General features: G+C 42.5%; 1 protein-coding gene across 7 annotated transcripts in view; it reads left to right on the plus strand.

The window, feature by feature from the left end:
• ryr1b (ryanodine receptor 1b (skeletal)) overlaps positions 1-16,439 on the plus strand; it is an 82,266-nt gene that overhangs the window by 56,393 nt on the left and 9,434 nt on the right. For 3 of the 7 annotated variants that reach the window (XM_056611537.1, XM_056611540.1, XM_056611539.1), the window contains 14 exons: positions 876-972; positions 1,062-1,171; positions 1,296-1,347; positions 1,968-2,048; positions 5,059-5,158; positions 5,821-5,900; positions 6,136-6,212; positions 7,083-7,156; positions 7,749-7,766; positions 10,355-10,435; positions 10,720-10,808; positions 11,083-11,211; positions 11,818-11,922; positions 16,074-16,155. In XM_056611537.1, the coding sequence (XP_056467512.1) occupies positions 876-972; positions 1,062-1,171; positions 1,296-1,347; positions 1,968-2,048; positions 5,059-5,158; positions 5,821-5,900; positions 6,136-6,212; positions 7,083-7,156; positions 7,749-7,766; positions 10,355-10,435; positions 10,720-10,808; positions 11,083-11,211; positions 11,818-11,922; positions 16,074-16,155 (1,175 nt within the window). The remainder of the gene's footprint in view (positions 1-875; positions 973-1,061; positions 1,172-1,295; positions 1,348-1,967; positions 2,049-5,058; positions 5,159-5,820; positions 5,901-6,135; positions 6,213-7,082; positions 7,157-7,748; positions 7,767-10,354; positions 10,436-10,719; positions 10,809-11,082; positions 11,212-11,817; positions 11,923-16,073; positions 16,156-16,439) is intronic. The other 4 variants (XM_056611542.1, XM_056611543.1, XM_056611541.1 and 1 more) reach the window with 3 other exon arrangements.

Raw genomic sequence — 16,439 nt, forward strand, 5'->3', positions numbered from 1 at the left:
CCGGGTAAACCCCTATACCTACACAGGAAACTAACATGTAAACCCTCGCCCTACTTAGGCCACTACCAGGTTAACCAAACCTCCTACACAGATAATAACAGGTAAACCACTCCCTCTAACCAGGTAAACCCCTCCATTCAAACAGGTAACTAACAGGAAACCAGTCCTTTTAACCAGGCAAACCCCTCTACTTAAACAGGTTACTAACAGGCAACCACTCCCTTTAGCCATGTAAACCACACCTACCTACTCAGGTGAAGAACGGGTAAACACCTCCCTCTATCGAGGTAAACTCTCTACCTTTTCAGGTAATCAAGAGGCAACCGCCTCCCTCTAGCCAGGTAAACCCTCTGTCTACCTACTCGGGTAATCAAGAGGTTAACCAGTTCCTCTAGCCAGGTAACCCCTCTACCTACTCAGGTTAATCAAGATGTTAACCAGTTCCTCTAGCCAGGTAACCCCTCTACCTACTCAGGTTAATCGAGAGGTTAACCAGTTCCCCTAGCCAGGTAAACCCTCTGTCTACCTACACTGATTAATCGAGAGGTTAACCAGTTCCTCTAGCCAGGTAAACCCTCTGTCTACCTACACTGATTAATCAAGAGGTTAACCAGTTCCTCTAGCCAGGTAAACCATCTACCTGCACAGGTAAACAGCAGGTAAACCCCTCTCTCTAGCCAGGTCAACCTCTCCACCTAAACATTAAGGCGGTACAGGAATTAATCCAGCCTCAAGCACTCCCTGGAGGTAAAGCACTCGCTCTATCACGCATCCTAGGACTTGTTCAGAGGAAGGAGAAGGAATACTTGAAGACATCCATGGATGTTTGGTTTGTCGACGGTCCTCTGGGTCTCATCTCTCGTCTCTATCCTCAGGCACAGAGGATCCAACATGTTCCTGGATGGATACAAACGCAACTGGCTGATGACCGAGGGTTACTCCTTTGAGGACATGATGATCGATGACCTGTCGGTGAGTCTCGCCTGTTCTATTAATCGTGTTTCGAATGACCTACGAATACACAAAGCGTTTATCTTCCCCCTGCTCCTGTCTGTGAGCAGAAAGCTCTGGAGGTGGAGGGGGAGGAGGAGGAAGAGGAGCAGGAGGCCAAGCCAGACCCTCTTCATCAGCTGATTCTTCATTTCAGCCGCACCGCTCTCACTGAAAAGACGTAAGAGCGCCCCCATGTGGCTCCTAGGTCCAACCTGCGTCTCGCAAATGAAAGCAATTGAAATTGAAAATACATTGCAAAATGCATTTTTAAGTAATCCAAGTTTCCTGTTGCTCTGTTACAGTAAACTGGATGTTGATCACCTGTATATGTCCTACGCTGATATTATGGCAAAGGTAAGATTGATGTAGCTCACATTCTGATCCAGTTCACATTTGGATCCAGTTCACATTCTGAATCACTTCAGAGTATGATTTAGTTCATGTTCCAAATCGACGTACATTCGAAATCTGTTCATATTCCAAATATATTGACATTATTTTCAGTTCAAATTATAATTCAGTAAAAACTCAGCATTAGTTCACATTCCTATTCAGTTCAAATTCAGAGCATGTCATCTCAAAACGGATAAGTTACTGGTTCTCCACTAGCATTAGACTCCTTAAGCAAGTCACTTGGCTCATTCAAACTCAGCTCATTCAGCTGTTTTTCACCTTCCTCCACAGTGTGTATGTGTGTGTATCAAAGTGAATTCCATAAAGATCAATGTGCACTTCACAATATCCACAAACACAGGACTGTCTCTAGAGACTATGATTTCTGCTACTACCACGCCTGCTATTCATCAGAAGCAACGTATAAAACAGAATCCTTCTATCCTTCAATGAGAATCTTGCGACCAGGCGAGGTTCAACCACTTCATGAATATAAAATAAACATAAAATAAAATAATGTTGTCGTTGTCTTATCTTTGTTTTTTTTCTTCAAAGTATAATCTTTGCTTGCCTCCCTCCAGAGCTGCCACATGGGTGAGGAGGACGAAGGGCAGTGTGAGGAGGGGGAGGAGCCGGCGTTTGAGGTGCGACAGACAGAGATGGTATGGGGGGGACCAGGGGCAGGGGACGGGGGGGCGGAGAGGCCACGCCCCCCCCTCGCAGTGAGGGCACACGACCAACGCACCCAAGACACTCCCCCCAGCACCGCTGACACACACCCCTACCTCTCTCTACTCCCCGCCGTCTCTGTATCATCATCTCTCTCTCTCTCTCTCTCTCTCTCTCTCTCTCTCTCTCTCTCTCTCTCTCTCTCTCTCTCTCTCTCTCTCTCTCTCTCTCTCTCTTTGTTTCTCTCTCTCTCTCTCTCTCTCTCTCCTCTCTCTCTCTCTCTCTCTCTCTCTCTCTCTCTCTCTCTCTCTCCTCTCTCTCTCTCTCTCTCTCTCTTTGTTTCTCTCTCTCTCTCTCTTGTTTCTCTCTCTCTCTCTCTCTCTCTCTCTCTCTCTCTCTCTCTCTCTCTCTCTCTCTCTCTCTTTGTTTCTCTGTCTCTGTCTCTCTCTCTCTCTCTCTCTCTCTCTCTCTCTCTCTCTCTCTCTCTCTCTCTCTCTCTCTCTCTCTCTCTCTCCCTGTCCCTCTCTCTTTGCTTCTCTCTTTCTCTACCCTTCTCTGTTTATTTGTATTTTATTCTCTCTCTGTCTCTTTGCTTCTCTCTCTCTCTCTCTTTAAGTTTCTCTCTTTCTCTGTATTTTTATTCTTTTATTCCTTCCTTCCACTTACATGTCTATATTTTCTGTTGCTATGGTGACTGACTGTCTTGTGCAATCCTTTGCTGGACTCTAATCCGAGTGGTGTAGTGTAGTTTGAAGTCAGTGTGACCCCGTTTCCTCAGTGTGTGTTGAGGCAGAGCTCAACGCAAAAAAACCAAACCCCTGAGCTTGGAGGACGCAGATGTGCTGCAGCATCGCAACCTCCAACCCTGACAGTCCAACCCTCGCAATTTAGAATATAACCTGGACTAGAGCGCCAGTGGCTGTACCACGTTCTCTCACCTGACGACAGACAACAATATATGTTTCCGATGGGGAAATGGTAACGATTTCTGTGGGGAACATGACTGGACCTTTCAAATAGTCAATTATATTAAGAGTCAACAAGTTCAACAAGTCTTTTCTAATTCAATTGGAAGCTAAACTGTGTTCAGGTCTTTAAACGTCATGTTTGGCCCAAGCATCGTAAGGCTTCCCTGGCATATTTGTCAGGTGAGAGAATGGGAAACCATTCACTCAGTCAGGTTTTGATTCTAAGCTGCTGAAATTAGCTATGTTATAGTTATTAATAGTATTGGAACGTGGCTTTAAGACCCAATACAAAGCCACTCATACACATTCTATAACTAGTGTATGTATAAAGTATGATATGTACATAGTATGTACTCACAGTATGTATATACTTGGAAAAGTAATGTTACGATTCTAGTTAAGGGTAACATTTGTGATGCGGCCAGCAGCAGCTAAAGAGGTTTCAGGGTTTCAGGGTCTCTCATCTCAGAGCCCGCCTTCTGCTTTGGCTCTAGCTGTTTCGTCAAACTCTCCCCCACCTGCATATCACCTGTGTGACTCACCCAATCCTCGACCGCTGTTTGTACTCACCTCTTGATAACCTGTTAACCTCTTCAGGTTTGTGTTAATTGTTCAGCTGTGCTGTAAATTGCTCGTCTGTCTCTGTGTGGAGTGGATCTCCAGTAACAGGTCCTCGCTCCTGTACTAAAACAAAGACTGCAGTAAAAGCCTGCGCAACAGTCAGCCAGGCATAAACCAATCATGGCTCACACACTTTCTCTCTCTCTCACAAACACAACCGCGCGCACACACACACACACACACACACACACACACACACACACACACACACACACACACACACACACACACACACACACACACACACACACACACACACACACACACACATAGCACACACCCCAACACACATAACACATGTCGACCCATAACCATGGGTGATTGAAAACAACTAATAAATGACAACTTCAGATGTCATATTTAAATACGTTTAACATCATTCAACACAATGACAAAGGGAGGGAGGGAGAGAAGGAGGGAGGAAGTGATCGAGGGAGGGAGGGATGGAGGGAGGAAGGAGGGAGAGATGGGGGAGACAGTTCTGGATGCTGCTTTGGGTTATGGTATCTGCTGGAGGGGTTGGTTCCTGTATAACCCCCTCTTCTCTAGGATGGTTGTATTACGAATCTGTACAGAGAATGCAGTAGTTTGGAAACAATGCTGTTTTTGCTATCATAAATGTGTATATTTTATATAGTATGACTTTATAAAGTTATGACAAACCTTTACAAACAGCACATGATGAATGTCTGAACCGCTAAACCTGAATACCCATTCATGTAATAGCTTATAGCAGTACATTATTACACAGTGACCATTAGAATAGTGCTACTATTAGCAAAGTGATATAATTAGCATACAGCCTTGATTAGCTTAGAGCCAACATTGGAACATTAGCATTTAGCTACTATTAGGACATGAGTCTTTCCTGCATGTTTGATCCATGAGCCAGAGAAGCATCCAGATGATAAACTGTCGATGAAACGTGCATGCATCTCATTGTGTTACCTGTACTGGCCTACGTGAACGTCTGTTTTCATCTGTGTGTGTGTGTGTGTGTGTGTGTATGTGTGTGTATACTGTTTTTATACTTGTGAGTTGATCCAGTGTCTTTACACACCTGCGTTTCTTCTGTGTGTTAACTTACACGTTTATTCACACGCTAATATAATCGTACGTCAGGTACACGTGTACCTGAATAAGTGTAAGTCTTACCAAACCCGGTGTATGTATGTCTACAAGAGCATGACTGTGTGCTCAGCATCTATAACTGTGTGTGTGTGTGTGTGTGTGTGTGTGTGTGTGTGTGTGTGTGTGTGTGTGTGTGTGTGTGTGTGTGTGTGTGTGTGTGTGTGTGTGTGTGTGTGTGTGTGTGTGTGTGTGTGTGTGTGTGTGTGTGTGTAGCAGTGTGAGTGTTGGGGGGCAGTGCAGCTTCACTGGGCGGGGTTAAAGCCCCTCTCCTCTGCCCCTCCAGGATAAGGAGATGGAGAAGCAGAGGCTTCTCTACCAGCAGTCCCGCCTGCACAACCGCGGGGCTGCAGAGATGGTGCTACAGATGATCAGCGCCTGCAAAGGTACACACCGAGCTTCCTGTCGCCCGGCGAGCACTTCCTGCCCAGAAATTCAGTGTGTCCGATTTCCATTTCCATTTCCATTTCTTTTTTGCTTAGTGGGATTCTGATTGGTTAATGATGAGCATTTCCTGGGACAAGGGTTCTGATTGGTTGATGACGGTTAGTTTTTCTGCTCAGAACGTAATTGGAAATAAGATTTTGTTAAAGACACGGGCACTTCTTGTCACATAGATTAGATTAGATAAAATACAACTTTATTAATCCCCAGTAGGAGAAATTAGTTTGTTGTAACAGCCTAGCACAACCCATAGGTCCTGAATGGTTAAATAGAGGGATACTTCCTGTCATTTGGGCTTTGATTGGTTGAGAGGAACCCCTCCTTGTCACATGGGCTACCAAACACAGATTTATGATAGTTATCAGGCTTTGGGGCAAGTCATAAATATTTATGAGTTCTGAAAATCTTGCCATGGGTCGAGTGTTCTCCTGTACACACACACACACACACACACACACACACACACACACACACACACACACACACACACACACACACACACACACACACACACACACACACACACACACACACACACACACACACACACACACACACACACACACACACACACATTCACAGTGCATGTCCCCTGTTTGTCCAGGTGAACCTGGAGCCATGGTTTCTTCCACACTCAAGCTGGGAATCTCCATCCTCAACGGAGGCAACTGTGACGTCCAGCATGTACACAGTACACACACACTCACACATAAACCCACACAACACATTCTGGGGTCTCTTCAAACTCGTAAAGTGCTCTTAAAGGGAAAGGAAAATGCACATCCTGCATCTGGATTCACTCTGATACTAATGTCTGACAAAAATGTGTCCCAAGAAGGGCAATTAATTTGCAGCTTTTTAATATATTGTCTTTCCTGTGTGTGTGTGTGTGCGTGTGTGTGCTTGCGTGCGTTTGTAGAAAATGCTGGAGTACCTGAAGGATAAGAAGGACGTGGGGTTCTTCCTCAGCATTCAGGCTCTGATGCAGACATGCAGGTACGGGGTCACATGGTGTTGGAGCAGACAGTCCATTGGTCGGTTTACCCACAGCAGTGAACCAATATTCAGGGGTCATGCCGTAGCTGTTGACGCTACGAACACCTGAGACATGATTGTGCCAGACACAGGTGGCTTTTACCTGGCTACTCCAAATACAGGAAACAGGGTGTAGATGTTGAAACTGGTTTATTGCAGAGTTTTCAATAATAAATGCATGATGCATCCAGCAAGGTCTCAATCCTGCAAGGCGGGAAGTCTCCTGAGTGTGTGTGGTTGACGGCTGGTTTAAGCAGCCTCACAGCCCCAGAGTCTGATCAGTCTGCCTTGGGCCAGGTGAGGCAGCTTAAACCAGCCGTCAACAACGTTAATTTTTTTATCGCGCAATTAGCGCAATCTTTTATTTTTTTACTATGTTTTTTATTTTATTTTTTTTCCTATGGCGCAAAACAAAGAAGCAGTAGCCTGACTGCTATGTTCAGGGCAATATGTTTGTATGTTCATCGTTTAATTGCACTATAGGCTTTTTTTTTGTATCGTGCTGTTTTGATCAGTATATGCCAATGTTGTTATCAATAAAAAAACATTTGCACAAGGCAAGCCGATGCACTTCTCCATGTTGATGAGAGCATTAAAATGAGAAAAATGAATGGGACAAAGAAATCAAGGGATATTTAGCATAGAAAAAAAATGTGTGAGTTAACTATGACATTAATGCGATTAATCGCGATTAAATATTTGAATCGCTTGACAGCACTAATAATAATGTATCCATGTTATTGTATATCCATGTATTTATTGTGTACATGGCGCACTACAGTTGTCAACTGGTGGTCCGTTTGTAACCGAAGTGTCTGTGTGCATTCTCAGCGTTTTGGACCTGAATGCGTTTGAGAGACAGAACAAGGCAGAGGGGCTGGGAATGGTTTCAGAGGAGGGATCGAGTGAGTATGAACACCCTCACACAGCCCAACACACAGGAGGAAACACACACACACACACACACACACACACACACACACACACACACACACACACACACACACACACACACACACACACACACACACACACACACACACACACACACACACACACACACATAGGCATGCACGCACACAAACTGAAGAACTCGCATGCACGTGTCGTGCACACAGATTCATATACACGGGGGGGACGTGCTGGGTCCATGTGCATGTGGAGCCAAGTGTGCTGCGATACTGTTGATGTGACTGATCTCACTGAGGGGTGGAGTCCCTCAGAATCTCTGGTTAACTGTATTGACTTGGGTTTCCGATCTGTTGTTGTTGTTGTTGTTGTTGTTGTTTGTATCGTAGTGTTTTTTTCTTCCTCTCCTCCGTCTTGACTGTGGAGAGCATCATGTACTCACTGAATGTCTCTCTCTCTCTCTCTCTCCCTCCCTCCCTCCCTTCCTCCCTCACTCCCTCCCTCCCCCCCTCCCTCCCTCCCTCCCTTACTGCATCACTCTATCCACCCACCCCATTCCCATGATATTGTTGATTTTACGGTTCACAGATATGACGCTAGAACGTGGTAAATACAAACCTGTTTCTCACATATTGTTATTTACGCTATTTTTCGCTTGCTCGCGCTTTCTTCCTTTTTACACCTCTCTCGCCACTGTCTTCTCGCTCTCTACTCCTGTTAGCTTCTTCCTTCCCAACCCGCCCTTCCCTGGCCGTCTGGCATGGGAAGGGTAATTAAAAAGCATTCCATTTGTCTCTTAAGGAGTCCATCGAAAACAACTTTAAAATCGCTCACCGTTAACACTTTCCTTTAAAGGGCCCAGAATGAAGCATTCAAATTGAAGTACTTTATTCGCAATACAGAAACGTTTTTGTTTATCTGGTCTTCCCACAAGCAGGCTTTTGTTTGACGACTTTTATGGTTAAAACTCCAACTTTCATAGGAAAAAAATGCCATTTTTCAAATATGTTTTCCATGTTTCAACCCGTACATTTTATAGGGCTGCTCCCACATAACACATCCTTTAAACTCCTTGTGGAACTCGGTTAACTTGTACAATAAGATATGAACAGAGTTGACCTGATTGACGACATGTCCTGGAGTGATTCTAAAGAGGATTCTGATGGGTTCTCCTGCAGTGTTCTGAACTCTCAACATCCCATCCTTCATTATACATGTGTGAATCCTTCTGTGTGCATTCATTAATATTGAGACTGATCTAACTCGATATCCTCACTCCTAGATCAGATCTCTGCTAAAGACTTTAAGAATGATATAAATAATCCTTGAAATTAATTGCAATCTCGGTACGAATTGAAATCCAAATCCATCTCCCCCTGAACTCGGACCGTTCCATTCAACTCTAATATTGGCATCTTTCACCACTCCTCATAAACACTCACCTCCATCCATGTTTCTCCTCATTGCTCTCCATCTTTCTCATCCTCAAATATGTAACTCGTCCTTATGGATCATTGAATCAGGTAAATTAAGGCAAATAAAATGGGCTAACGCAACGCTGTTGATTTCCTTAACAAGCGTTTTCTGTGTCGACGATCCTGTAATCCTAAATAATCCTGACCTTTTCCTTTCTTTCCTTGAGGCAGTCCCCTATGCATTTAATCTGTTTTTCCCTCCTCTCTTTGGTTGGCATGGATGTGGTTCATATTGACCCAGGAGCATTCACTAAACCTACTGACATATTAAACACGCTAACCCAGACGCTATACTAGTTCCTACTAATCCCTACATTCTATCTGTGTGCGTGTGTGTGTGTGTGTGTGTGTGTGTGTGTGTGTGTGTGTGTGTGTGTGTGTGTGTGTGTGTGTGTGTGTGTGTGTGTGTGTGTGTGTGTGTGTGTGTGTGTGTGTGTGTGTGTGTGTGTGTTGGTGTGTGTGTGTGTTGGTGTGTGTGTGCTTTATTCATGGCTGAGATCTAAACACATTTTTCTTTTTAAATGTAAGTCTCTCTGTCTTTCCAATGTTTGTATTTTTCAATGTGTTTCTTCATGTGCGCACGTCTCTCATATTCATAGTGTGGTGTACCCTGTTGTGTACCCATTTGTTGCTGTTGTTGTGTTACATTGTGGTATCATCCATGTCTGCTATTCGTGATGTGTTGTGTTGAGTAAACTTTGAAATGCATGTTGAGTTTGCTTTCTTAACTACTGCGTGACAGGTACCTTACAGATAAATAAAAATAAATTCTGATATACTGAGACTGATAATACTGATTTCAATATCTTGAAAAAAGATGAACAGATAGATTAATTCAGATGAACCCAACAAGGCTGTCGTTATGGAAGCTTGTCTTCCTCTTCATGTCTGTCTCTCTCTCTCTCAAGATGACAGACGGATGGACCATGCGTTTTGAAGGTCCTTTTTTGCCAACATACGCTAACAAAGATGCTAGGAATTAACCCAACTGACCAATAACATTCCTTTTCTCTTCTCATGTGCGTAGTCCATCCATATTGAACACAAAATGTTAAACATTTTGAATGTAAACACTCTTCTGCTTGTTGAGAACGGATGTTTAAAGGAGAATCCATGCTTTTTCTAATTGGGATTCTGCTAGAATACTGTGACATGTTTAACATAAGATTATGTTTAATATCATTTATAGGTATAATGTTAGGTTATAACAAATTTAAGGTACATGTCCTGACTCTAACCGTTATTCTTTGTTTCATACTTAACTTAAATCCTAAGAATTTTACCCCTTTATCTTTGTTGGGTAGCTCATGCTACTTTAACAAGACAAACCATGTGCCTTGGCATTAATGAAATAAAAAATCACTTATTCTTTTTGTTGTTTTATAATTGTTTTGCTATTTTCATATCTAAGTGCTTTCATTCAAGACAGTTGCATCCTGGAAAAAGAGAAAAGGGGATATTTAAGTACTTTAAGTACTAAGGATTTTCTTGTAAAGAACAACGGTACTCCCTATTATGACCGAAACACTTATGATAGGCTCACATCTTTTCCCTTAACATACCTAATAGCTGATGTCCTCAGCGCTGTTTCTCCCCCTGCGTTGTGGTTCTAACACCCTCTGCTCACCGACCGCTGCCCAGAAACCGTAGCTCCCTTGCGGCCTACTTCACCGCAGGCTGGTGGTGGTTCTGTCCCCTGACTTGTGCCTCTGTGTCCAGATGAGAAAGTGATGTCGGACGACGAGTTTACCTGCGATATCTTCCGCTTCCTACAGCTGATGTGTGAGGGCCACAACAACGGTGGGTTGAAAAAATACATTGGAAGAGGTTATCATATGAACTAATGGGAAACGGTTTCAAGTACCCAAACATGGAATGTAAATTGATATTGTCTCTTTTTTATCATCGTCAAATCATCATTTATGTTATATGAAATGTCATCATGACTCTGAAACAAACCCAAGCAACATTTATAACTATTGTTATTTCTCAATATACTTTATCAGTTATTATTATGTTGACATAATAGAAAAAAAATAGAAAAAATGTGAAACATCTCACCGCTGTGATCTTCTTTTCTCCAGACTTCCAGAACTATCTGAGGACTCAGACCGGCAGCACCACAACCATCAACATCATCATTTGCACAGTTGACTACCTGCTGCGTCTTCAGGTAGCATGGTCCACTGCTGCCACTAGAGGGCGCTGGTGTCGCCTTTAACACCAGCGGGCCTGGGTGAAATAGACGGATATAATTGCATGGTTAGGTTTCTTTAGCAAGACAGTAATGCAGCTGACAGTTAATCTATTGTGGGTCTATTATGGCGCTTTAGAATTAATATCACTGAAGTCTATCTCTCCTCCCCCTGCTTCTCCCCTCTCTCCCCCATATCGCCTCATTCCCCCCCTCCACCATCTCTCCTCCTACGCCCACCCGCCCCCTGTAGGAGTCCATCAGTGACTTCTACTGGTACTACTCTGGAAAAGACATCATTGATGAGCCAGGCAAGAGGAACTTCTCCAAGGCCATGACGGTGGCCAAGCAGGTCTTCAACAGCCTGACAGAATACATACAGGTGAGGAGAAAGGGTATATACAGGTGAGTATACAGAATGCATAAAGTCGGAGGTCAAAGTCAAATTCAGCTTTATTGTCAATGACTTCCCATGTGGGCATACAAAGCAATCGAGTAGACTTTTCTCGCTATCCCACGGTGAACAGACATACAGCTGAGGAGATAGAATTGATAAAGGTGAGGCGATAGAATGTATACAGTTGAGGATACAGAGTATATTCAGGGGAGGAGGAGACAGAATACATGCAGGTGAGGAGACAAAATATATACATCTAAGATGATAAAACGCATACAGGTGAGGAGCCAGAATATATGAAGGTGAGGAGACAGAATATAAGAAGGTGAGGATGAGATGGACGGGTTTCATCAATGGGACATTTTGGTGAGTGGGAGCATTGCCTATGGTATGTTTTATAACTTTTGGCCAATGCTCTATCTGGGCCTCTATCGCTGTAGCTTTACCAGCAGTATCGTCATTAAGAGCAATGTGGAATTGGGAAAGTTCAGGAGAGCTGAGCTGCCTCAGCATAATTGTAGATAATAAAGTCTGTGTGTGTGTGTCTGTGTGTGTATGTGTGTCTCTCTCTTGCTCTCGCTCGCTCCCTAGGGTCCCTGCACTGGGAACCAGCAGTCTCTGGCTCACAGCAGACTGTGGGACGCCGTGGTCGGGTTCCTCCACGTCTTCGCCCACATGATGATGAAACTAGCTCAGGTACGCATCACACCTCCCCTTTAAACACATAGGACACATGTTAATGGGGACACTTCCCCTTTAAACACATAGGACACATGTTAATGGGAACACTTCCCCTTTAAACACACAGGACACATGTTAATGGGAACACTTCCCCTTTAAACACATAGGACACATGTTAATGGGGACACTTCCCCTTTAAACACATAGGACACATGTTAATGGGAACACCTCCCCTCTAAACACATAGGACACATGTTAATGGGGACACCTCCCCTTTAAACACATAGGACACATGTTAATGGGAACACTTCCCCTTTAAACACATAGGACACATGTTAATGGGAACACTTCCCCTTTAAACACATAGGACACATGTTAATGGGGACACCTCCCCTTTAAACACATAGGACATATGTTAATGGGAACACTTCCCCTTTAAACACATAGGACACATGTTAATGGAAACACTTCCCCTTTAAACACATAGGACACATGTTAATGGGAACACCTCCCCTTTAAACACATAGGACACATGTTAATGGAAACACTTCCCCTTTAAACACATAGGACACATGTTAATGGGGACACCTCCCCTTTAAACACATAGGACACATGTTAATGGGGACACCTCCCCTTTAAACACATAGGACACATGTTAATGGGAACACTTCCCCTTTAAAGGAGAACATTGGTATTTTCTCAACATGGATCCCTACAGAGAAATGCAAATTATTTCTGTAGGTTTTGCGAGATCCGGTCTGTTTGTTATTGTGTCTAACGCTCCAAAATCTTGTTGTTCAGGCTATGGAATCAGGTTTAAAGATTTGTCTTTTTTTAAGCTTTAGTTTAAGTGCATACAAGTTTAATCCCAGTCATATAGCGATAACACCTCAAAAATGTCCGTTCCAAGGCTTTTTTTTATATTAAACCACACTCAACATCAATTTCACGTTGGCACTATTTGTATATTCTGGTAAAAACAGAAACAATAAAAAAAATCCCCAGATATAGTTCATTACAACGTTTGAATCAGTGTATCAGATGTTTGTTTTGTATAAACTAATGCTGCCATACTGTTCTTCACATGGTTCCTGCAGAGACAAGTATGTATTTATTATTTAATTCTTTAAATTTGTATTATTTTCAAAACCCTGACTTTTCAACCTACTTTTCCACACTTCTTTCCTTGGTTTTTTCCTCTCATGCCTGTTTCTGCTTCTGAGTGAACTGGAAAATCGAAGATGTCACTTTTAGTGTTCAACGGATGATAGTATTTATTTGCTTTCAACGGTTAATCGGGAATACATTTAATCTTCGGGTAATTTGGTCTGCTATTTTAACTGAGCTTCTCTGACTTTGAAAACCAAGCTACTGGAGTTCTCAGCATAGAAGGAATATTATAGTGTTAGCTCAGTGGCTAATTATTGTTAGCTCAGTTGCTTAGTATTGTTAGCTCATGGCTCAGTGGTGCTGAAACATCCCAATATCTGACATGAACCTTATGGTCAAATCTATGTATCTCCAAATAAATAACATCCCTTAAATATTTATTAATGCTGGACGATTCCTTTAAAACAGGCATACCACTTAATTTTATAATAAAATAAAAAATACATTAATATGCTACAAATCAGACATAATTCGAGCAGACATAATTCCCCATAGATGGCAGAATCAACTTTCCTGAATTTATTTCTGTCTGACTAGACCCTATAACCCTTTCTTTCTTCTTCCTCATGCTTTTAAACAACAATAACAATAAAACCTCCCTACCTTACTAAGTCCATCACCCTGATGAGAGCTCTGCATTGATAGTGTGTGGTTTGTGATTGCAGTTTGTGTGTTAACTGTTTGTGCGGCTTAACATGGAACTAACTGTGTGAAGTTTGGAATTTTGTAATCATATAATTTAATATGAATACATTTTGCCTTTAATTAAACCATTGAGTTGTTAGGGAGGAGAATTTCACATAGCACTTAACAAATACAATTTTTTAAATGTGTATCCGAGGCATCCTTATTTTAGGTAATTAAATATCCATTTTAAACCATTTTAAAGTTTATAATGAGATATTTTGTTTCTGAACTTTAGCTTCTTTAAATCTTCTACAAATTTTGGTTTGCAAGAATCGGATGTGTATCTATTAAATGTATCCGATAAATACTACACTGATTTATCTACGAATGACAAAACACTTAATTATTTTTAGCTTCTCGGATATTTTGAGAAACTAAAAAGCATTAAATGGGCTAAGCATTACATGTTGGTTGGTGACGTGTTTGTTCTCGTGTGTAACCCGTCAGATGCACCCTGATTCTGGACAACGGAATGCCGTAAGAATCTGTGCTCCTCCAACGTCACCCCCTTACATATTTATGTTCTCGCCTCTTCCCGTCCTCGTGATTTGGGCAGACTAGCGGAAAATTCCACTCAGTTTTTCCCCTCTAGCCTCCTTAAAGTTAGACTTTTACTCCTGGTTCTTTACATTGAGAATACCCCATAGACCTACTTGGGAAGTACCATCACTCCTTCCTATGGTTCGTCTTTATCCGTTAAGTGGACTGACCCAAAAGGGAAGAACTTTCTCATGCATCAGTTAAATGTCAGGGTAAGTTAATTGAATCTCAGATAACCTAGTTGTTTAATTACATTGCTTTCTGGTGGAATTTTCCTTCTATGCCTTCATCCTCGTCATCATCATCATCATCGCCCCTTAATTTGCCGGTCATTAATTAGCTATGGCCTAGAATAACGTTTTATACTGCTTACACTACGAGCTTCAACTTAGAAGTCACCAAAGCCACTCTTACACTTGTCATTTCAAGTGGAACGCATAAATCTGGACAGAATTGTCAGTTGGCACCAAACAACGCATCAATTGGATGTGAATTATTTTGAGAGCTGCTTACCTAGCTAACCTATTAACTAATATCACTAACTAGTGATATTGCACACGAGCGGTCTGAACTGAAATGATCAGAGTAAGAGGCTGTGGATAAGACTTATTAATTAACCAAACACATGAGTAATGGCTGCAGGCTGGGTCTTTGACAAGTGTTCCTCCCAACCTACCAGTAGGGCAACGACGAATATACGTTTCAACTTGGTTATCTAATAAAACTTGGTGCATAGAAAACATTTAGCTTCGCTCTATAAGAATACTTATCCTGTCTATGCGTACCATTTATCATGTTGTATTTATTTTTATTTAACAGTTATATTAGTGCTGCCTCTGCTGACATAATAATGTAGCACAAAGTCACCCACTATGTGGTGCCGGTGTGGTACTAGGATGCTGTTTTCATGTTCCTATGTTGGTCTTACTGCTAGATGTTGCTATCCTCGTAACTACTCCAGTAGTTCCTTCCTTATCTTCATTCATTAGTGCAGTCCCTGAGAGCACTTATATCAGTGCTGCTTATGGTTATGCTTATTATGTTATCAAGTCGGGTTATGTGCTTCTCATGCATATGGTGAAGGCTGCAGTAAGATATCGATTTTAATACAGTGTTAAATATATGTCTGGCAGTCCATCTATAATACCCATACCCCACCCCAAGTAGTGTTTAACGCTTCTAATGCATTTGGAGAAGGCTACAGTAAGATATATATTTAGCATATAAAAGTTATAGTTTTAAATATCTGGCCATCCCATCACGTTTAGAGACTAAGGAGCTGACGTGTAAAAACAATCCTGTTTATGATTTGAAAATGCAACCCAAGGATCTTTTCTGGAGTAGAACGGACTCTGAGGTAGAGTGTCCAAAAGTCTTTTATCTTAAGTGTTTGTAGATAAGTACAATTTAATCATCTTGCAATTTGGCTTGGGGTCAGAGAACTTGTCTCAATGTATACCCTGGAAATGCGTAGGTAGTCACTTGATTAGCTGAGAGGTGTCACATTGCCATTTTTGTTTTCTTCGATCCAACGTTAGAGCTTGAAATGTCTCCAGACATTCAGGATCTTGCCAGTGGAGGTGTAGTTATGAGGGATGGTTTAAAAAATAACTGTCAAAGTGGAAACACAATACAGAGCTTATTCCTGCACAATTTTGGTCTTGTTAGGACTCGATGTTAATCATTCCATGAAGTTGAACGATATTGAGTTTTCTCTGCGAACTGTGTGTGTGTGTGTGTGTGTCTGTGCTGATGTTTGTGTTTTGTAGGACTCGAGTCAGATCGGTCTTCTGAAGGAACTGTTGGACCTCCAGAAGGAAATGGTGGTGATGCTGCTCTCTCTACTTGAAGGTGAAATTCCGGCACTGGCTCTCTTGAGTTGATCCTGTTATACACACACTCTGTGGTATTCACAGACCAGTGACCTCATCCTCCCTAACCCTCACCTCTTCTCCTCCTCCTCTCCTTCGCTCCACATTCTCTTCCGCCTTCTCTCCTCTCCTCCCCTCTCAACTCTCTTCCTCTCCTCTCCTCATCTCCTCCCCTCTCGTCTACTACCCACTCTCTTCCCTTCTCTCCACTCCACTCTCCTCCCTCCTTCCCTCTCTCCACTCCTCCCCTCCTCTCCTCCTCTC

This window comes from Gadus chalcogrammus, chromosome 16, assembly GCF_026213295.1.
Source record: "Gadus chalcogrammus isolate NIFS_2021 chromosome 16, NIFS_Gcha_1.0, whole genome shotgun sequence".
Taxonomy (NCBI): domain Eukaryota; kingdom Metazoa; phylum Chordata; class Actinopteri; order Gadiformes; family Gadidae; genus Gadus; species Gadus chalcogrammus.